The 23,689-nt window shown below is 41.7% G+C and overlaps 1 protein-coding gene and 1 non-coding gene across 4 annotated transcripts in view; one reads left to right on the top strand and one right to left on the bottom strand.

The window, feature by feature from the left end:
- MARCHF6 (membrane associated ring-CH-type finger 6) overlaps positions 1-23,689 on the top strand; it is an 80,482-nt gene that overhangs the window by 5,792 nt on the left and 51,001 nt on the right. For all 3 annotated transcript variants that reach the window (XM_070774852.1, XM_070774850.1, XM_070774851.1), the window contains exons 2-4: positions 20,754-20,850; positions 21,639-21,712; positions 23,494-23,637. In XM_070774852.1, the coding sequence (XP_070630953.1) occupies positions 20,754-20,850; positions 21,639-21,712; positions 23,494-23,637 (315 nt within the window). The remainder of the gene's footprint in view (positions 1-20,753; positions 20,851-21,638; positions 21,713-23,493; positions 23,638-23,689) is intronic.
- TRNAC-ACA (transfer RNA cysteine (anticodon ACA)) lies at positions 11,532-11,603 on the bottom strand. The gene has a single exon. It is a non-coding gene; the product is annotated as a tRNA-Cys (tRNA).

The raw sequence follows: 23,689 nt of genomic DNA, 5'->3' as shown, positions 1-23,689 counted from the left end.
CAAGCAAGTATTGATGTATGAAACTCTCATTAAGATATTAAACATTTTGGCATAGTAGAGTGCTCTTATTTCAGCCCAGTGATACATAGAGCTGACGTTTTTCTTTTTCATTTTCCTAAATTACTGCTCAAACTAGCAAAACATAATATAAAATCTTATCAGCAGTTTTTCATGGACTGCCAAAGCAATTGTTCTTAATGCTTTGTGAATTGTATTCATTGGGAAGGGATGAAGCTCAAGTGTGTCATATTGATCGTGTTCTGTAGTATGGCAAAACCTTGAGATGACTTAGATTTGGAAGCAATGAGTTCAAAGGATAGGAAGTTGTCAGAAGCAGACAGCTAGTTACTGTCTTTCTGGAACCACATGGTCTTTTATCTGTTTCCAGTAATGTCTGCTTCATTGTTTTTGCCACGAATCAGCTGTCACTGCTTTGGCATGCCCATGGCCAGGCATACATGCAGTTATTTGACAAGTGCTTACTGAGCAGCTGTTACGAGCCAGGCACTATTTTATGCACCTGGGGTAGGTGGGTAGCAAAATAGACAAAATCCCTTTTTTCATAGAGCCTGCGATCTTGTCTTCGGCTTGGTAAAGGAGGAAGGGAGAACAGAAAATAAACGTAATAAATTATACGACAAGACAAGATGGTTATATGTGCTGTGGAGAACAGTCAGTTCAGAGGGAATGAGATGGGTGAGAGAAGGATGAGAGATGAAGGAGGATTACAAAGGGGCCTGAGTTAATTCTGGTGGTGATGGATCTGTCATTATCTCGAATGTGGTGACAGTTTTACCAGTGTCAAGCATATCAAGTGGTATCCTCTAAGTGCATCTGATTGTATGTCAGTTATCCCTCAGTAAAGCTGTTTTAAAAAATCCATTGTCTTTTACTTACGCATGACTTTGTATCATCATGTATTGATCATTTGGTAGCTATTGGATCAAGTTATGCAAATCTTCCAAATGTTGACATGTTTCCTGTATAATATAAAAGTCACATTGATTAAGGACACCACTTATCTCAGAAGGGCTTTAGATATTTGGGAAACTGTCATGCTTATTGTGGTGGAAACAGGTTTTCTAAAATCCTAATCTTTGCTTGAAAGTTTTGTCATTGGCAGCAAATATTGTCAGTTGGTTTCTTTGGTTCTTAGACTCACTTCATTCTTTTGTGACAGTACTTGCCACATACCTGCCTGAGTAACTGTTGTCTGTCAGGCTTTTTTTTTCCTTCCATAGTAAAAATGGTGTTTCAGTGGCGTAAAAGCAGTTCCAACTGGTCATACCAAAGAATAATCCAAGTGCTTTTTCTTGAGACAATCATTGCTGTTGAGCCTGAGCCCAAGAATGAGCCTAGACTCCCTGTATTTTTCAGTTCTTAAACTTTTCACTTGGTTCTTTAAATCTTCTTTTTTCTTTTTATTTTGTATTCAGTGAGGAGACTGAAAACACAGTAACTTAATTAGAGGAAGTTGAAAGAATTATTAAGCTGTGGTAAGAGAATAATTATAAAGATGCCAGGACTGCTGTAAAGGGTGTGGCTGGGCCTGAGGCAAAGTGCAGGTAGGAAGACTTGGGAGGGGTGGGACTCTTCCTCACAGCTGTGGTTCAGACTGCATTGGAGAAGTACAGAGTTGTCCAAGCCAGAGCTAGCCCACAGTTTCTGGGTGAGCAGGTAACACCACCTCCCCCCACCCCACCTCGCCCCCCCCTGCCCCAGGGCGTATGCAGGAAACCCAAGGTTGGTGGATGGCTAGACATGCACAGAGAGTTAGGGTACCGCTGTGGGTGCAAGGCCTGAAGTGTGTTGAGGTCTTATCAGTGGGGCTGTGAGAAGCTGGCAAACCCACTGAGAGTGCAGCAGGAGCAGGCATGCTCCAGGCCTCCTGTGTTGTCCCTCCAGCACCCTCTACTGACAAATCCTTTTCTGAGAACTGTTTTTTTAAAAGAGTCCATCTCTTATTACTGAACAAGTAGTACTGAAGGGTACGTTTGGAGCTGAGAGGAATCAGACTGATACTTGGCACACTCCTGCTGACACTTGGGAGTTACTGCCTCTACTGCTGAACTTGAATTTGCCCACTGCTGGGCAAAGCCAGAAGTAGAAAACGGCGGTGCCCCTTCCCTCCGTCTCTGGTCCCACAGAAGAGCGTCTCACCGACAGAAGGTAACTCAAGTCTAGTAGTAGTTTTCAGGCTGGAAACTAGTTTTGGGGCTTCTAGGAGCAGTAGTGCAGGTGAATGTTAATTTTGTAATGACCTGTAATCTGAAAGGATAAGAAATAACTAAGCTTTGGGATATATGGATTGGAATTTTAAATCCAGTTTAAATTGGAATTTAAAATTTTCAAGGCCTAATTACCAAATCCACATTTAAAAAGTATGTATATGTATATATACTTCCGCAGTCAAAAAGGAAGTGTTTTCCACAAAATTTTAGTTCAACTTTTTTTCTTATAGTTGTAAAAGTAGCAATGAAACAGTAGAAACTAGGGAAGGAGAAGAAAATCACCCATATTCTCATCTAACCCACTTTAGTGGCTGTCATTTGTGTGTCTTTTCTCTTTTAGGCTGTTTAGGTTTCTTACCTAGTTGGAAGAACAGTGTGTATTCATTTTTTAAATCTGTGCTTTGCTTATTTAATATTATGCATTTTTTCTATATTGTCAAATAGTTGTTAAATTTGCTGTTTTTAAGGGACTATAGACATTCCAAGTACTGAATGTACCACAGTTTATGTAGCCACACTCCTGATCTTGGCTGTAATATTTTGAGTATTGTGGCCCTGCCAAGAGACATGTAGGATTTCCCCAACCAGGGATGGAACCCACACCCCCTGCATATTGGAAGCGTGGAATCTTAATCACTTGACTGCTAGGGAAGTCCTGAGTAATACTTTTCAATAATTGTTTACTGTAATCATAGCTGCTAATTATAAGATTTTTGTCGATAATCAGATACTGAAAATCCCTTGTTACTGCAACCAAGTGAATCAGCGTCAACTTTAGCAGTCATACAAATCATGTTGTTAATATGTATCCTCTATATTATGTGATGAAATGGCACTCTGCCTGTGAGATTTTCCTTCCCAAAATATAGCTCCACTCTAATCATGAGCAAAAACCGTAAACAAATTCTGATAGAAGGGCATCTTGTACTACTCCTTGAAATGATAAAAGTTGTCAAAGACAAGCAAAGTCTGAGAAACTGCCAGAGCTAAGAGGAGCCTAAGGAGACATGACAACTAAATGTAATGTGGATTCTGGAACAGAAAAATCACTTTAGGTAAAGATCAAGGAAATCTGAATAGATTGTTGACTTTAGTTGATGATAGTGTGTCAGTATGGGTTCACTAAGTGTCATAAAAGTAACACCTTAATGTAATAGAAGTGTAACATCCTAATGTAGGGTGTTAGTAATAGGGGTACTAAGGATGTTAGTAATAGGGGTACTGGGTATGTGAAAACATTGTACTGTCTTCCCACATTTTCTGTAAATGTAATCTGTTCTAAAAAATAAAGTATATTAAACCATTGCTTATTAAAATTATCACTCATTTATCACCAGAAGGAAAGTGGAAACTTTTTGAAGTCTTAAAGAGCTTTCGGGGTACAGTGGTTTAAGAGTTAGGATGTACCCAAAGCTATGAGTTGGTCTGTATTTTTCCTTAGAATAGATGCTTAGAATGTATGTGGTGAACTGGATTGTTGGCTAAAAAAGACAAGGGATGGGCTAGCCCTAAATGGGTGCTGACTTGGTAACCTCACACTATTGGGCTTTCCCTCTCCCTTTCATCTCCTAGGCTGTCTCCTTGCTCAGTCACTCAGGATTTGAAGGTTTCATTCAGAGTACCTTAATTGAGCTAGGTACTGGGCTAGAAACTTTCAAAAGGTATGCTTTGTGAAGATACTTGTTCAGTCGCTCAGTTGTGTCTGACTCTTTGCGACCTCATGGACTGCAGCACACCAGTCTTCCCTGTCCTTCACCGTCTCCCAGAGTTTGCTCAAACTCATGTCCATTGAGTTGATTATGCCATCCAACCATCTTGTCCTCTGTTGTCCCCTTCTCCTCCTGCCATAAATCTTTGCTAGCATCAGGGTCTTTTCCAGTGAGTCGACTCTTCGCATCAGGTGGGCAAAGTATTGGAGCTTCAGCATCAGTCCTCCTAATGAATATTCAGGGTTGATTTCATTTTGTGAAGATACTAAATATTCAAATAAGCAAACAAACTAAGCAACAAAAGTTGCTACAGGATTTAACAGAAGTTTGCCCTTGAAAACCACTAAGAGCTTTTTTAGAGCTTTGATTTCTAAGTAGGTTTGTGTTCATAACCAGCAAAGTGCATTGATTTTACTTTGGCCTGAACAAGATTTGTAATTTTACTGCATGTAAATTTGATGGAGCCTTACTCCACCACTTTTCATTTTTAGTGAAGGGCCTCAGGCTGCATCTTTTGTACACTTAGCTCTCCTTTTGTACCGTTGGCCTTGTTATTCTGTTGAAGTTTCAGGTGGTGGAATTGATCCTACTAAACAAAATAGATTATTCATTGACTCCCTCCCCGCCCCCCCTTTCCCCTTTGAGGCATTTTATTTGCACGTGTTAAACTCCTTTAGGAAAGAAATTCCAGGATTTCTCTCCTGTGTGTTTTTGTCTTGTTTCTTCATGGTCCTCATGCCACTTGAGGTGGTCAGGACAATGAAACCAAGCTAACAGAATGGAAGTAGGTTATTTTGCCATTTTCTAGGTTTTCAGATTGCACTTCCAAATCTAGGGCTGGTCACTCCACACTTGTTAACTTGCCTGTGAGATTCACTGTAATTTTCCCAGCCCTGTGATCATCAGTGATTGGAAATTCACCAGTGTAAGCATGCTTCATCATCACAGTCAGAAACCAGATGATGACTTGGGAGCATAGCCTGATAAGGACCTAGTTTTGGTCTTTCTTTTCAGCATTGTTAATACTCTTGAGAGCATGGAAAGATGGTGGAAAGAGTTTTCTTTGAATTTCTCTGTTGGTGGTAGTTATGCTTGTTTTAGTTTTGTGAATCTGCTAAGATCCTTTATAAAAAAGGAAAGGTTAATTTATGTCTTAGTCACAAACTACCCCCAAACCTGAGCAGCTTAAACCAACAAAAGGTTGACGTTTCTCACTGACATCACATCTCAAAATGGTCCTAAGTTGGATCACCTGGAGATCTAGATGGGAGACCGTGTTTTTGATTCCACAGTCCATGAGGCAGGAGCATGGAGTGTGATGGAGTGTGTTCATCGGTGCCCAAAGCCTTCTGTCTAGAAGTGATGCCCATCACTAGACCTCATATTGCATTGCCCATAGCAGGTCACATGTCCATGTAGGGTTTCAGAGGTGACAGGGAAGTGCAGTCCCACCACAGACCCAGGAAGTAGAATGCCGGAAACATTTGATGACCAGCACTGATGATTCCCACAGTCCCTTGCAACATGGTTGGATGGAGTAAATGTGCTCACTGCCATACGTTTCACTCTACAACTTCATTAGACCACATTTTAGAGAGAGAACCAATTTTTTTCCATGTCATTACCTTTTCTCGTTTCCTGTTTCTCGTTTCTCATTACCTGTTCTTGACTCCTACATCTGTTTAGTCACTACCGTAGAAAATCTTTTGATCTTTTTCCCCCCCCAAGTATAATTAAAGTAAAATTTACCTTATTTAATGTCTGTGAGTTTTTGACAAATGCATGCAGTCATGTAGCCACCACAATCAAGAAGATATAGAATACTTCTTTCACTACTCAAAATATCTCCATGCTTTTTTATGGTCAACTCTACCTCCAGACCCTGGAACCACTCATCTGTTTCTGTCTATATATTAGGTTGGTGCAAATGTAATTGTGGTTTCAGACCTTGAATTTCAAATCATTATAATTAGGCTCAAACATATCTTTATTAATCAAAATAGGAACCATTATAATCAACATGTTTTTTGCCAGTGGGAGGTGCTTGTTTATTCTTGTAGCATAAAAGTCCATGCTTCGTGATTCAACAAACTCTTGGAAAGCATTTTCTTTCTCCTGCTGGTTGTGGAAGCATTTTTCCTACAAAAAGTTGTTGAGGTGCTTGAAGAAGTGGTAGTTGGTTGGCCAGAGGTCAGGTAAACATGGTGGATGAGGCAAAATTTTATAGCTCAATTCCTTCAACTTTTGAAGTGTTGGTTGTGCAACATGCGGTTGGGCATTGTCATGGAAAAGAATTGGGCCCTTTCTGTTGACTAATATTGGTTTCAGGCCTTGCCGTTTTTGGTGCTTCTCATTGCTTTGCTGAGCATATGTCTCAGATGTAAGGGTTATGCCGAGATTCAGAAAGCTGTAGGGTATCATATGGGCAGCAGACCACCAAACAGCGACTATGACTCTTTTTTGGTGCAAGTTTGGCTTTGGGAAGTGCTTTGGAGCTTCTTGGACCAGCCGCTGAGCTGGTCATCGCCAGTTGTCATATAAAATCCACCTTTCATCACATATCACAATCTGATCGAGGAATGATTCCTTGTTGTTGTGTAGGATAAGAGAAGATGACTCTTCAAAATGATAATTATTTTTTGATTTTCGCTCAGCTTATGAGGCAGCAACGTTTTTCACCTTTCCAGTTTGCTTCAAATGCCAAACGAGTGTAGAATGTTGACGTTGATTTCTTGGGCAATTTCTTGTGTAGTTGTAAGAGGATCGTTTTCAATGATGACTCTCGGTTGTTGTCACCCTCCGGTGGCTGGCCGCTAAACTCCTCATCTTTAAGGCTGTCATCTCTTTCGCAAAACTTCTTGAACCACCACTGCACTGTACATTCATTAGCAGTTCCTGAGCCAAATGCGTTGTTGATGTTGTGAGTTCTCTCCTCTGCCTTATGACCCATTTTGTACTCAAATAAGAAGATAGCTCGAATTTGCTTTTTGTCTAACATCATCTCTATAGTCTAAAATAAATATAAAATAAACAGCAAGTAATGTCATTAGCAAAAAAAAAAAAAAACCCAAGAAATGTGCATTAGAATGATGTATAATGTAACCACATTTAAGAATGTGTTCCAGCATCAAACAGCAAATTTCAACAATGCAAAAACCGCAATTACTTGTGCACCACCCCAATAGTTTTGCCTTTTCCAGAAAGTTATAAATGGAATTAAACAGTATGTAGCTGTTTGAGTCTGATTTCTGTCCACTTAATGCATTTGAGATTTATTCACATTGTTGCATATATCAGTAGTCTTATCTTTTTTTTAAATTGCTGAGTGGTATTCTATTGTAGGAATGTGCTACAGTTTATCCATGCCCCAGTTGTGGAATTTTGGGGTTGCTTGTTTCAAGTTTGGCAGAATTACACATGAAATTTACATAGATTTCTGTGTGAACATAAGTTCTCACTTTACTAGGTCAAATACCTAGGAATAGGATTACTGAGTGTATGATAAGAGTATATATGTTTTTGGTTTTGTCATTTTAACAGGTATATAGTGGTATCTTGTTGTTTAGTCACTTAGTCATGTCTGACTCTTTTGCAACCCCTTGGACTATAGCCCCCGCCAGGCTCCTCTGTCCATGGGATTTCCTAAGCAAGAATACTGGAGTCGGTTGCCAATTCCTTCTCCAGGGGATCTTCCAGACCAGGGATCAAACCTGTGTGTCCTGCATTGGCAGACGGGTTCTTTACTGCTGAACCACCAGGGAAGTCCGTGGTACTTTACTGTGGTTTAAACATTTTTTAAATGTGGAAAAACATACATAACAAGAGTTACCATCCTAACCATTTTTAAGTGTGTAATTCAGTGACATTAAATATAGGCACATTGTTGTACAGTTACCAACAACTTAATGTGATTTTAATTTGAATTTCCTTAATGATGTTTGCATTGCTTTCATGATGCTAACTTCTCTAGGTTAGCATAAGAAGCAGCTGTTCAAATCTTTTGCTGAAACTTTTTGGATTATTTTCTATCCTTAAGACACCAATTAGTAAGCTGGACGAAGGACTTGAATAATTGACAGAGAAAAAGAACATGGCAGAATGTGGAAATAATCTAGCTTTACTAGTAATAAAACTACTTAATTAGCTATTGTACAAGTTATTTTTGTCCTTATATTTAGTAATGCAGTGTGTTTTTATTAGACGGAGCAATCTACCATTCAAATGCAAGAAAATAAAGTTGGAGGGGAGAAAGCAGAGATATGTAGGATATTAACATTAAATTATGAAAATTTTAATGTTAATAAAATTTGGCCACAGGACTGGAAAAGGTCAGTTTTCATTCCAATCCCAAAGAAAAGCAATGCCAAAGAATGTTCAAACTACCACACAATTGCACTCATCTCACATGCTAGTAAAGTAATGCTTAAAATTCTCCAAGCCAGGCTTCAGCAATATGTGAACCGTGAACTTCCTGATGTTCAAGCTGGCTTTAGAAAAGGCAGAGGAACCAGAGACCAAATTGCCAACATCCGCTGGATCATGGAAAAAGCAAGAGAGTTCCAGAAAAACATCTATTTCTGCTTTATTGACTATGCCAAAGCCTTTGACTGTGTGGATCACAATAAACTGTGGAAAATTCTTCAAGAGATGGGAATACCAGACCACCTGACCTGCCTCTTGAGAAATCTGTATGCAGGTCAGGAAGCAACAGTTAGAACTGGACATGGAACAACAGACTGGTTCCAAATAGGAAAAGGAGTTAGTCAAGATTGTATACTGTCACCCTGTTTATATAACTTATATGCAGAGTACATCATGAGAAACGCTGGACTGGAAGAAACACAAGCTGGAATCAAGATTGCCGGGAGAAATATCAGTAACCTCAGATATGCAGATGACACCACCCTTATGGCAGAAAGTGAAGAGGAACTCAAAAGCCTCTTGATGAAGGTGAAAGTGGAGAGTGAAAAAGTTGGCTTAAAGCTCAACATTCAGAAAACCAAGATCATGGCATCCGGTCCCATCACTTCATGGGAAATAGATGGGGAAACAGTGGAAACAGTGTCAGACTTTATTTTTCTGGGCTCCAAAATCACTGCAGATGGTGACTGCAGCCATGAAATTAAAAGACGCTTGGTCCTGGGAAGGAAAGTTATGACCAACCTAGATAGCATATTCAAAAGCAGAGACATGACTTTGCCAACAAAGGTTCGTCTAGTCAAGGCTATGGTTTTTCCTGTGGTCATGTGTGGATGTGAGAGTTGGACTGTGAAGAAGGCTGAGCGCTGAAGAATTGATGCTTTTGAACTGTGGTGTTGAAGAAGACTCTTGAGAGTCCCTTGGACTGCAAGGCGATCCAACCAGTCCATTCTGAAGGAGATCAGCCCTGGGATTTCTTTGGAGGGAATGATGCTAAAGCTGAAACTCCAGTACTCTGGCCACCTCATGCGAAGAGTTGACTCATTGGAAAAGACTCTGATGCTGGGAGGGATTGGGGGCAGGAGGAGAACGGGACGACAGAGGATGAGATGGCTGGATGGCATCACTGACTCGATGGACGTGAGTCTGGGTGGACTTCGGGAGTTGGTGATGGACAGGGAGGCCTGGTGTGCTGCGATTCATGGGATCACAAAGAGTCAGACACGTCTGAGCGACTGATTTGATCTGATGAAAAAATAAAACATTCTAGAAAACTTGATCATATAACTGAGGTATGCATGATAAAGTTGAAAAGTTCTCCTTTGGAATTTGGGGCTCTGTTTTAATCCTCATTTCTTCATAAACTTGCTTGATATCGTTGGGTTCGTTTAGAACTGGAGTTAGCTGATCTCCGTCTGCTCCCCACTTTTCCTTGGTGTCAGAGGCAGTGGTAGGGTTGAAATTTTTCTTGTACTGTTTGGCTGGATTACAGCAGCAGTTATTGTCTATAAAGTTTTCTGGCTTACTGAGTTGCCCCTTTACTGGTCCTTTGGCTAGAGGGAGCAGGTTTTCATGGGGACTTTTTTTGGTCTGCTCTCGTTATTGTTTCTAGGTTGCCAGCTTGTCCACCTTAATCTCTAGTTCAGGCTCAGTTCATTTCAGTCATTCAGTTGTGTCTGACTCTTTGTGATCCATGGACTGCAGGACGCCAGGTCTGGTCTCCCTGTCCATCACCAACTCCCAGAACTTAATTCAAGCTCATGTCCATCAAGTCAGTGATGCCATTCAACCATCTCATCCTCTGTCGTCCCCTTCTTTTCCCGCCCTCAATCTTTCTCAGCATCAGGGTCTTTTCTAATGAGATCCAACCAGTCCATCCTAAAGGAAATCAGTCCTGAATATTCATTGGAAGGACTGATGCTGAAGCTGAAACTCTAATACTTTGGCTTCCTGATGCGAAGAACTGACTACTCCAGGCTACTTAAGGCAAAACACAAACCCAGAGAACTCACTACTCACTGCTGTGTCTGTTGTTCCTTGGGGCCCCAGCTCCTTTTGCTGGTCTGCCTTTGCTTCACTCTTTAGTCTTCTTATGTGTGTTTCGTATATAATATCCTGTGTTTTTAGCTGTCCTTGGCAGGAGGAATAGGGAGAAGACTATTTTATCTTGATCTAGAACTTTCCATTCTTTTCTAGTCTTTACTGCTGTCTTTCTCTAGGAGGAAACTTTATCCTGATTTTCTAGTGATACGTGTTTTTCACATTTTTGTATTTTTTTACATTTGGAATTACAAAGAGTAAGTAACTTTTTGTGTCTGGGGTTCTTTATCACTCAACATCATTTTGTGTTGTTGCTGTTCAGTTGCTAAGTTGTGTCCAACTCTCTGTGACCCCATGGACTCCAGCACTCCAGGCTTCCCTGTCTTTCCCTGTCTTCTGGAGTTTGCTCGAATTCATGTCCATTATATATGGACACATACACAAATATATGCAGTTGATCCTGAAACAACAGTGGCTTGAACTACTTGGGTCCCCTTTTATGCAGATTTCTTCCAGTAATTACATGGTGTTGCTCCTCATCCCTGTTCGTGGGTTTCATGTCTATAAATTCAACCAACTGCAGATCAAAATTTTCACGCGCCTTTGCTTGAATCCGTGGATGCAGACAGAACTTGCAGATGTGGAGGGCTGACTTTGGGACTTGAGTGCCCTGGAGTTTTGCCGCATGTGGGGGCTCCTGGAAGCAATCCATCCACGGATACTGAGGTAGAGGTGTACTATAGGCAGCATACCCATGTAAATTAAGGAAAGAACTTCTTTCCCCAACTGTGATCCCTGCAAAGTAGCAACTGTTAATAGCTCTTATCTATTTTTCCAGAATAAATGTTTGGCCATGACCTTGCTTTGTTTCAGGTTTTTCTGCTGAAATATGGATTGGCAGGGAAGAAGCTTCCATGCCTTCTACTCCATGTGCACAGACTAGCGAAGGAAACTTAGTTGAGGATATAGACCAAGCGCAGCCTAGCTCTTAGGCAGCTTTTCTTGGCCTCCAGTTCGCTCAGTCAAATCTGACTCTGCGACCCCGTGGACTGTAGCCTGCAAGGCTCCTCTGTCCATGGGATTTTCTAGGCAATAGTACTGGAGTGGATTGCCATTTCCTTCTCCAGGGATCTTCCCAAACCAGGGATTGAACCTGGGTCTCCTGCATTGTAGACAGACACTTTACCGTCTGAGCCACCAGGGAAGTACTGATAAAGGGGATCAGATCAGATCAGTCGCTCAGTCGTGTCCGACTCTTTGCGACCCCATGAATCGCAGCACACCAGGCCTCCCTGTCCATCACCAATTCCCGGAGTTCACTCAGACTCACGTCCATCGAGTCAGTGATGCCATCTAGCCGTCTCATCTTCTGTAATCCCCTTCTTCTCTTGCCCCCAATCCCTCCCAGCATCAGAGTCTTTTCCAATGAGTCAACTCTTCGCATGAGGTGGCCAGAGTACTGGAGTTTCAGCTTTAGCATCATTCCTTCCAAAGAAATCCCAGGGCTGATCTTCAGAATGGACTGGTTGGATCTCCTTGCAGTCCAAGGGACTCTCGAGAGTCTTCTCCAACACCACAGTTCAAAAGCATCAATTCTTCGGTGCTCAGCCTTCTTCACAGTCCAACTCTCACATCCACACATGACCACAGGAAAAACCATAGCCTTGACTAGACGAACCTTTGTTGGCAAAGTCATGTCTCTGCTTTTGAATATGCTATCTAGGTTGGTCATAACTTTCCTTCCCAGGACCAAGCGTCTTTTAATTTCATGGCTGCAGTCACCATCTGCAGTGATTTTGGAGCCCAGAAAAATAAAGTCTGACACTGTTTCCACTGTTTCCCCATTTATTTCCCATGAAGTGATGGGACCGGATGCCATGATCTTGGTTTTCTGAATGTTGAGCTTTAAGCCAACTTTTTCACTCTCCACTTTCACCTTCATCAAGAGGCTTTTGAGTTCCTCTTCACTTTCTGCCATAAGGGTGGTGTCATCTGCATATCTGAGGTTATTGATATTTCTCCCGGCAATCTTGATTCCAGCTTGTGTTTCTTCCAGTCCAGCGTTTCTCATGATGTACTCTGCATATAAGTTAAATAAGCAGGGTGACAGTATACAGCCTTGACGTACTCCTTTTCCTATTTGGAACCAGTCTGTTGTTCCATGTCCAGTTCTAACTGTTGCTTCCTGACCTGCATACAGATTTCTCAAGAGGCAGGTCAGGTGGTCTGGTATTCCCATCTCTTGAAGAATTTTCCACAGTTTATTGTGATCCACACAGTCAAAGGCTTTGGCATAGTCAATAAAGCAGAAATAGATGTTTTTCTGGAACTCTCTTGCTTTTTCCATGATCCAGCGGATGTTGGCAATTTGGTCTCTGGTTCCTCTGCCTTTTCTAAAGCCAGCTTGAACATCAGGAAGTTCACGGTTCACATATTGCTGAAGCCTGGCTTGGAGAATTTTAAGCATTACTTTACTAGCATGTGAGATGAGTGCAAATTGTGTGGTAGTTTGAGCATTCTTTGACATTGCCTTTCTTTGGGATTGGAATGAAAACTGACCTTTTCCAGTCCTGTGGCCACTGCTGAGTTTTCCAAATTTGCTGGCATATTGAGTGCAGCACTTTCACAGCATCATCTTTGAGGATTTGGAATAGCTCAACTGGAATTCCATCACCTCCACTAGCTTTGTTCGTAGTGATGCTTTCTAAGGCCCACTTGACTTCACATTCCAGGATGTCTGGCTCTAGGTCAGTGATCACACCATCGTGATTATCTGGGTCATGAAGATCTTTTTTGTACAGTTCTTCTGTGTATTCTTGCCATCTCTTCTTAATATCTTCTGCTTCTGTTAAGTCCATACCATTTCTGTCCTTTATCAAGCCCATCTTTGCATGAAATGTTCCTTTGGTATCTCTGATTTTCTTGAAGAGATCTCTAGTCTTTCCCATTCTGTTGTTTTCCTCTATTTCTTTGCATTGATCGCTGAAGAAGGCTTTCTTATCTCTTCTTGCTATTCTTTGGAACTCTGCATTCAGATGTTTATATCTTTCCTTTTCTCCTTTGCTTTTCACTTCTCTTCTTTTCACAGCTATTTGTAAAGCCTCCCCAGACAGCCATTTTGCTTTTTTTGCATTTCTTTTTCATGGGGATGGTCTTGATCCCTGTCTCCTGTACAATGTCACGAACCTCATTCCATAGTTCATCAGGCACTCTATCTATCAGATCTAGGCCCTTAAATCTATTTCTCACTTCCACTGTATAATCATAAGGGATTTGATTTAGGTCATACCTGAATGGTCTAGTGGTTTTCCCTACTTTCTTCAATTTAAGTCTGAATTTGGCAATAAGGAGTTCATGGTCAGCCACAGTCAGCTCCTGGTCTTGTTTTTGTTTACTGTATAGAGCTTCTCCATCTTTGGCTGCAAAGAATATAATCAGTCTGATTTCGGTGTTGACCATCTGGTGATGTCCATGTATAGAGTCTTCTCTTGTGGTGTTGGAAGAGGGTGTTTGCTATGACCAGTGCATTTTCTTGGCAAAACTCTATTAGTCTTTGCCCTGCTTCATTCCGTATTCCAAGGCCAAATTTGCCTGTTACTCCAGGTGTTTCTTGACTTCCTACTTTTGCATTCCAGTCCCCTATAATGAAAAGGACATCTTTTTTGGGTGTTAGTTCTAAAAGTTCTTGTAGGTCTTCATAGAACCATTCAACTTCAGCTTCTTCAGCGTTACTGGTTGGGGCATAGACTTGGATTACTGTGATATTGAATGGTTTGCCTTGGAAACGAACAGAGATCATTCTGTTGTTTTTGAGATTGCATCCAACTACTGCATTTCGCACTCTTCTGTTGACCATGATGGCTATTCCATTTCTTCTGAGGGATTCCTGCCTGCAGTAGTAGATATAATGGTCATCTGAGTTAAATTCACCCATTCCAGTCCATTTGAGTTCGCTGATTCCTAGAATGTCGACATTCACTCTTGCCATCTCTTGTTTGACCACTTCCAATTTGCCTTGATTCATGGACCTGACATTCCAGGTTCCTATGCAATATTGCTCTTTACAGCATCAGACCCTGCTTCTATCACTAGTCACATCCACAGCTAGGTATTCTTTTTGCTTTGGCTCCATCCCTTCATTCTTCCTGGAGTTATTTCTCCACTGATCTCCAGTAGCATATTGGGCCCCTACTGACCTGGGGAGTTCCTCTTTCAGTATCCTATCATTTTGCCTTTTCATTACTGTTCATGGGGTTCTCAAGGCAAGAATACTGAAGTGGTTTGCCATACCCTTCTCCAGTGGACCACATTCTGTCTGATAAAGGGGATAAGCCACAGCTAATCAGGTGTGTGGCTCGGGGCCTACTGAACAGTCAGTGTTTGCCATAAAGTGTTGTATAGCTGAGGCTTATCACCATTCTGGTTGATTTAGAGGAACAATCTTTGCTTTTCCATTTAGGGAAATATTCATACAGAAAGTATGCTTGAACAAAACTCATGTAGTCACAACTTTATCATGTGGGAAAAGACAAAGTGTCAGTACTACAGAAGAGATTTGTGATATTATTTCTTGGATCAAATTCTTTTTAGAGTCATTTAGATTACATGGTTTTAAATTAGAATTGGATTGTTGGTCTCATAGAAATAGACCTTTAGGAATGTTGAGACAGATTATTTAGATCTTATTCTGCTTTCTTTCCCTGATGAGGATATAGACAGTGAAGTTTGAACACATTTGTTTTTGGCCTTGCTGTGTGGCATATGAAATTCTAGTTTCCTGACCAGGGATTGAATCCATGTCCCCTGCATTAGGAGCTCCAAATCATAACCACTGAACTACCAGGGAAATCCCCTGACACATTTTTAAAAACATGATCACTAAAATAGGAAAATTGCTAACAAAAGTTTTTATATTTGTGTGTGTATATTAAATAAACCACATGGTAAGTCCCTCTACTAAAGAACTTCGTGATAAAATTGGACTTCGTAGTGTTTAGTAAAATAGAAGTTCAGCTATGGTATTTTCACGGAGAAGGCAATGGCACCCCACTCTAGTACTCTTGCCTGGAAAATCCCATGGATGGAGGAGCCTGGAGGGCTGCAGTCCATGAGGTCGCTAAGAGTCAGACACGACTGAGCGACTTCACTTTCACTTTTCACTTTCATGCATTGGAGAAGGAAATGGCAACCCACTCCAGTGTTCTTGCCTGGAGACTCCCAGGGACAGAGGAGCCTGTTGGGCTGCTGTCTACGGGGTCGCACAGAGTCGGACACGGCTGATGCGACTTAGCAGCAGCATGATATTTCCAAATTGCATGTTTAACCTTTGATTTATATAGTTTAAACGTTTAATTACATAAATTTAAAATTCTCACAAATAGATCGATGTAGTAAGCCATCATATTGCCAGCATCTCGATTCGACAGATACAAGCACGGCTGACAGTTCTCTTATCTCAACGCTTTCCCTCTTGCTTCCCCACACTTCTTTTGGATTGTTTTAAAGGAAATCCCAAATATGGTATCTTTTCATCAGTAAATGCTTATGTATTCTAAGAGAGAATAACATTAAAAAAACTAACCATAATACCGCTATCATACTGCTTACTGTCTTTATCCTCCCAAGTTTTAAAAGGCCTGTCAAGGGGCTTCCCTGGCAACCCAGTGGTTAAGACTCCACACTTCCTCTGCAGGGGGCACAGGTTCTATCCCTGGTTGGGGGACTAAGACCCCACATGCTGTTTGGTGCAGCCAAAAAAATAAATAATTAAAAAAATAAAAATGCCTGTCAGTATTATTGCTATTAACATGATGATTACTGACTTCTCTTTAGGTTATCTCTATAGTCCCTTTTGTCTTTGGATATAGCCTACTAGGGATGTATGATCATGTTATCAAGTCTCTAAAATAATTATTATCTGTGATTAAGCTTGATATACACAGGTTCATTTGTTTTTGGCTTATTTTCTACTTTGTTTGATTTTCACTTTTATTATTATGTAAAAGAGTTACATGATTCTAAAACAAGATGATTTAGAAGCCTAAATATTCCCTTTTCTTTCCTTTTATATAATCAGCGGAGCTTGTGAAGTCTCTGATAAAATAATAATATTGTGTACGTGTGTATTTTGAGAGAGTCATAGTTTACTGTCAATTTTACTGTGGGGAAAAAAATTATATAGGGCAGTGGTCCTCAAACTTTTTTGGTCTCAGGATTCCCATAAACTCTTCTGAAAGACTCAGAAGAACTTTTTATTTGCCATATAAGAGAATAAAAACATTTAGAAATTTTTATTCACTTAACACACTCATTATGTGTTAATATACATTTTTCTTCATGAAAATAACCATATATTCTAAAGCCAGAATATTGGTGAGAAGAGTGGATTTGTTTTATATTTGCATATCTTTTAAATGTTTGGTTTAGTGGGAAGCAGCTACATTCAAACAGTTGTGTTCTGTAGTCTTTGGAAACCTGCCACTGTACACAGGCAAGACAGTGAGAGAAGACTCTCCGTGTTAGAGCGGAGATAGTTTTGACCTTGCAGGGCCCCAGTGAGTCCCAGTTCTGTACTGTAGACTCTGTTGAGCAGAGCTCTGGGGCTGATTTAGATTTGTTATGTTTGCTTAGTTTTGTGTTCCTTGGTTTGTCCTTTAGAAGGATGGAATCTTCTGAAAATCAGTGTCTGGATCTAATGGAGATCCAGTCTTCCCAATCGCGCTCAACTCCAGCCCTGCCTGCCCCTTGCGGCCCTCCTGTGGAGTGTGGGGGACTGTGGTGCCCTGGTGGTGGATGGGCGCACCCCGCAGTCTCCGTGGTATTCCCGCCCGCAGCGCCCGCGAGCCATAGGGGCCTCCGCGTGCGTATCTAGGAGGAGTCAGGCTGACCGACAGACGTTTGCCCGATCCTTGGTGGTGGTCCGCACGTTACCTCCCTGCGTTCCGCTGGCCAAGTGTGCCAACAGAGGCTCTCCCTGGCCCAACCGCAGTCCTTCGCCGCATAACTGCTGGCTGCCAGGGCGACGGGAGGCCAGCGGTGTTGCCACTGCTTCCCTCTGCCCTGTGTCCTGCCTGCCACACTGTCTCTGCTGCACCCTACTTCCTGCCCCCGGGGCCGCTTGAGTGCTGGGGGAGAGACAGCAAGAGGTGGAACTACTTGCCCTGTGACTGTACCTGCCCGCCCACACTTGTACTCAGACTCCCCGTAAGTGGGGGATCTTGTGGTGGCATATGCCGGTCTCTAAAGTTAATCCACAGAGGTCTAGGCATTTCTGCTGGTACCAACCCTGACATAGCGAAGGACTTTGAGTGCAGGTTTGGCTTCTACCTGCAGAACCGTGGCCATTCTAGAACTCACCCACGCCCGTGGGCATCTGCAGCTCAGCTCTGATGATTCTAGGTCACCAGGAGGGCATGTCCTGTGGCCCTGTTAAGTTGTGCCGACCAGGGCAACTGGGAATTGGGTGATGAGGAACCCAGATTTGGTTCCATAGAGGAAGCCTGGTAATGGACTATCCCAACCAAGGGGTAGCAGACTTGTTACTCGAAACCCAAGGGTGGAGAGGCAGTGATGAAAAACAGAACTGGTCTCTGAAGGTCTGGTAATTGGAATGAGTCCACTTAAAATTCTTTAAGGTGGATCCATTGCATGGCAAGTCTAGTACCTGCAGCCGAGGTGGTGGTGGTTTAGTTACTAACTCGTATGCAACTCTTGTGACTCCATGGACTGTACCAGGCTCCTCTGTCTCTGGAATTCTCCAGGCAAGAATACTGGAGTGGATTGCCATTTCCTTCTCTAGGGGATCTTCCCTGAGAAGGAAATGCATTGCAGGCAGATTGTTTACTGACTGAGCTATGAGGGAAGCAGCCAAGGTAATCTCCAGCTTCAATGGTAGGGTGTTGAGTTCGGCGCAGTTAAAATACCGTGTGATCTGCCGCCTGGGTTTACAGATGGGGAGCCTCCGCCCCTATCCCCACGCCCTGCTTCTCGACCTCCTGGCTCCTAGCCCGGTTTCCCTGGGCTGACGTGTGGGAGCTGCCTGAACACTGCCGCTGGAAATCATGGCATGGGACCGTGGTTCTGTTTTGTGTTGGAACTTTGCAGAGGCCGATTAGACGCAATGGCTGGGACGTTCCTACTGCACCGCTAGAGCTCAAAGTCTTAGATTGATGCAAAACGGACCAGAGTGAAAGCTGTTGCCATGGATGTTTTTATTAATTAAGGATGAAGGTGTAAAAAGGAGGTTCAAAGAGATTCTGATCCCATATTGTCTCTCCATAAACGATGCCGACTGCCAGCGTTATTTCCGGTAATGTGCGGGTAGCTTACCGGAAAGCAAAGTCCTTCCCATGATGGTAGCTGCAGTGTCTGGTTCTAGAACTGAAATTTAAAGGCACAGTGGTGCAATCTGTGCTTAATTTGATACAATTCAGATAACTCTCGACTCCATGGGAACCAGGATTGACACTTTTGATAGCTTTTTCCTGGGTGGTGGTGAGTGGCTTTTCTGTCTTCCTGGAGTGATTTGTCTGGTTTGTAGATAACAGGGAGACTAGTGTGCTAACCATAGGTTACCCCAAGCGCTTGATAGCCTTAACTTCAACAAATATTGTTTAGTTGCCCAAGATTGAGCAGTCACAAGTCTGTGATGCCCTTAAGTGGCCAGAACCGCACCACACTGCTCAGCATGTGTGCTTCCAGTCGGACGGGTGCTGGAGATTTCATTATTAAATCCGTTAGAGGTAGGCTCTGGGTTGCAGTTGTTAACTCATTAATGAGGAATTCCCTGTAAGAGAGTAGATCAGAAGTTTACATCAAGTCCCTGCCCCTTGTTCACACTGCCCATTGCCCTTCACATTCCCACCTTGGGGTTGGTATTTGGCCTTGGTGGTTCGCTGAGAAGCCGTTCTAAATGAAAGTCACTACCAGGTTTTGGTAGGTGGTCCTGCGGAAGGACCACATTAATGAACGAGAGAGCTTGATGGCGCGCTTTCAGTCCTCTGCATGTCACCCACCACCCCAGGCAGACTGACGGCGGTGCAGTTAGAACCACTTGGGGCAGGAGTGTGAGGAGGAGCTGCTGCCCTCTGGCGGCAGACCCATATCCCTGCACTCCCATGATGAAGATGAAAGTCACTCAGTTGTGTCTGACTCTTTGCGATCCCTTGGACTGTACAGTCGGAGAAGGTAATGGCACCCCACTCCAGTACTCTTGCCTTGAAAATCCTATGGACGGAGGAGCCTGGTGGGCTGCAGTCCATGGGGTCGCTGAGGGTCGGACACGACTGAGCGACTTCACTTTGACTTTTCACTTTCATGCATTGGAGAAGGAGATGGCAACCCACTCCAGTGTTCTTGCCTGAAGAATCCCAGGGACGGGGGAGCCTGGTGGGCTCCCGTCTATGGGGTTGCACAGAGTTCGACACGACTGAAGTGACTTAGCAGGACTGTACAGTCCGTGGAATTCTCCAGGCCAAAATACCGGAGTGGGTAGCCTTTCCCTTCTCCAGGAGATCTTCCCAACCCAGGGATCGAACCCATGTCTCCCACATTGCAGGCGGATTCTTTACCAGCTGAGCCACAATAGTTTCTGCTTAAGGCGGCCTCTGGCTGTTTCTCTCTGGCCTTCGTGGTCTTGGGGTGCCCCCTCCACACCCTGATTGTGTGTGTGTCTGTTACAGTGTCTCCCTCTAGTGGAGGGTTGTCCCCAGGGCCACTCACTGCTGTTTCTATAAGTCCTGAGGTAACGTTTTTGTGAAGTTTAAACTTAGGACTGGACTTAGGACTTTAAAGTGTTAGGAGAAGAATGTGATTGATTTTTGCTTATTTCTATCTATAGTCTGTTAATTATGAGGGTGTGCAGTTTTAGAGCTTCCCTGGTGGCTCAGACGGTAAAGAATCCGCCTGCAATGCCAGGAGACCTGGGTTCGATCCTGGAGTCAGTAAGGTCCCCTGGAGAAGGGCGTGGCAACACACTCCAGTCTTCTTGCCTGGAGAATTCCATGGACAGAGGAGCCTGGATAGTTATAGTCTGTTGGGTTGCAAAGAGGTGTCACGACTGACCGACTAAGCACCATGCAGTTTTAAAGAAAACCACTGTTTCTGTCATTTTCAATTTTTATTTATTTACAGAACTCTGATACAAAGAAACAATTGACCTTTCTATATAATAGGGATTTTAAGTTTCAGATATATTTGATTATCATCTTGATCACCCTTTTCAGTTCTCCATGATGTTAATGATGTTTTATGTAGTGACAGAGTCTTACTTTGACAAGCAATATTTTAGTCTTTGGTGGTCTATTTTTCATAAATTATAACCAAAATAATTCAGTTCTTCTTTTTTCATTAATAGACATATGTAGAGTGTGTCGGTCAGAAGGAACACCTGAGAAACCTCTTTATCATCCTTGTGTGTGTACTGGCAGTATTAAGTTTATCCATCAAGAATGGTGAGTCATCCTTTTGGAAAATTTTTGCCTGAGCTTCACTTTTGTCATCTGTATAATAAAGGGAACTGTTTCAATGACTTTTTCTGTAACTAGATATTTAAAAAAATTTTTTACTATGTTTGGAGATTATCCCTATTGCTTGTTACCAAGCCATGTCATTTTGGTATATTGTCTTTTGCCCATTTGTTTGTTTCTACTGTGGGGAGCTTATATGTTCATGGGGAATATTACGGTTTTGTGGTTTTGCTTAGGATGGTTATAGCTTACATTGAGGAAATGCTTTGTGTCAGGGAATACTCAGTGCTTCTGTACATTTTAGCTCATTTAATCCTTACAACAGAACTGCGAGGTTGGAGTATTACTGTCATTCGCATGAGGAAACTGAAGCATAGAAAGGTTAACTTCTCGGTGGCCCAGCCAGCCAATTAGTGATAGGCCTGGCCACCAGGCAACAGTGTTATTAAACCAGTGTTAGAACTGATGCTGATGCTTGGAGATTCTTTTTATATTCAGTGTTTTTGAGGAGATTACAGTTTACATTAATTAATTGTTCAGTTTAATCTCAGTTGCTTTTTAGTAGTAGAAACTCGTGTTTTTTAATCTTTATTTGTTATAATTCTGTACTCTTCGAGGGCATCAGTGATAAAAAAAAATTAAAGATACTCGAATTTAAAATCGTAAAAGCTCTGTGATATGTAAAACTTTAGTAAAGCAATATTAGTTTTCAGTGAAACCTCAAAATTTCCTTGTCATAAATATTATACTTATGAATATGTTTGTAATTGCAGCTTAGTTCAGTGGCTGAAACACAGTCGAAAAGAATACTGTGAATTATGCAAGCACAGGTTTGCTTTCACACCAAGTAAGTTCTTCAGAAGTTTTCACTGCACTTCTAGATTATAACTGGCTACCTAAAGGTGTTTAAACAGTTTTAAAGCAACTATGTTTGATTTAATTTGTTTTTGATAGTAATAGAAAGTATTGCTATAGCATTTTGGAAAGCATTTTTTAAAATTACATGTTAGCTTTTAACACACACATGTGTGATTTAATTTGTGAGATATTTCTTTCTTTCCCTTTTGTATTTTAGATGAGTTCAAACATATATGAAGGTATAATGAACCTAAGTGTATCCATCACTCAGTTGCATCCATTTTCAACCCATAGCCCTTATGTGTAGTCCCCTGTGCTCTTTAACAGCAAGCATTTATTGTCTCATAGATTCTGTGGATCCAGAATCTGGACCCACCTTTGTTGGCTGTCTCTGGCTCAGCATCTCTCATATGCTTGCAGTCAGTCTTGTCAGCTAGAGCCCCAGTGTCATTTGAAGGCTTGGCTTGGGAGCTGTGGGGTGAGGTCTTGTTCTGATCTCGCTCAGGTGTTTGTTAGGATTCAGTCCCTTGCAGGCCGTTTACTGGGGGCCTGTCTCAATTGCATGTGGGCTTCTCTGGTGGTTCCCTATGCTCTTGTTCCCACATCTCCATTCTTATTACAGAAATTCTATTTATGATTTCATATGTACATATTTTAGCATGTACCTCCAAGACAAGGGTTCTTTAAAAAAAAAGAAACAAAACAGCTATAATACCATTATTTACCCAGAAAAGTGAGTAATTAATGATGCCTTAAATTTGTCAAATGTCCCATCCCTGTTAAAATTTGGGATATCTTTTGAGTTAAAATTGTGTTGGTTGTAATAATAACAATAATAATGACAAATATTTAATTCACTTTTTAAAAACAAGACTTTTTAAGCTCAATGTTTTGTAAGCCTATGGTAAATATTTTGCAGATCTTTAGAATTCCAATTATAATTTATAAGTCTTTTGCCTATTGATTTATACTTAATATTATATACTTTATAAATAAGTAGATGTTCATACTGGCAAGGTATCAAGAATTTGAAGCATATTTTCACTCTGGGATCCTAGTACATTGCTCTTCTTTCTCTTCTGCCCCCTCCCCCAAAGCTTTTTATGCTTTAGTGTTTGTTTTAAGCATCTTGAACTGCTGGGTGTAAATTCTGTAAACTAGTGTTAATTTTACTTTGTTTTTATGTAAAGAGTATATATGATTAAAATCATAACAGTTTACCCTTTGAATGTTGATTGTGCTAAAATGGGAGCGGGGAGTGGCTAATGGACCCCACTGGGCTGTTTGCTCCTGTAGGAAGTAGCTCTGCTGCAGATTCTTGTGCACTGTGAGTGCTGCTGCTGAGGCTAGTATTGGGGGAGGGTTCTTTTTTGAGGACCTCTGTCAGCTTCATCTTTTGCTCCTACCGCTTTAGGTGATCTTTGATAACTCTGGAAACTAGTTGGTTATATTGTTTGAATGCTGAAATGTGTGTGAGTTAGCCTTGCATAAAGTTCCTGGCTCTTGAGTGAGGGGATGTGTACATCTCTTGAATCTTTTTTCCTGCTCAGAGGCCTATTTTGTTGGCTTTTATATTTATGTGATTTGCTCTCATAAATGACTTCTGGGTAAATGTAGTATTATGTTGTAACTATTTGAATTATTTTTCATATGGGACAAAATACTTAAGTGCAATGCAAAGGTCAAAAGTTAGATAGTTCTATATGCCTACAAAGTAACCTATTTTTGAATCTTCATGAATTTGAACTTTTTCCTTTTCCCCCCTTACAGTTTATTCCCCAGATATGCCTTCACGGCTTCCAATCCAGGACATATTTGCTGGACTGGTTACAAGTATTGGCACTGCAATACGATATTGGTTTCATTATACACTTGTGGCCTTTGCATGGTTGGGAGTTGTTCCTCTTACAGCATGTGAGTATTCATTTCCCTACTGCTGGAGTTGTTTAAATATTACACAACTGTT

The sequence above is a fragment of the Bos indicus genome, chromosome 20, assembly GCF_029378745.1.
Source record: "Bos indicus isolate NIAB-ARS_2022 breed Sahiwal x Tharparkar chromosome 20, NIAB-ARS_B.indTharparkar_mat_pri_1.0, whole genome shotgun sequence".
Classification (NCBI taxonomy): Eukaryota; Metazoa; Chordata; class Mammalia; order Artiodactyla; family Bovidae; genus Bos; species Bos indicus.
The sequence above is the reverse complement of the archived record's forward strand: the minus strand, read 5'-3'. Positions and strand labels throughout refer to the sequence as shown.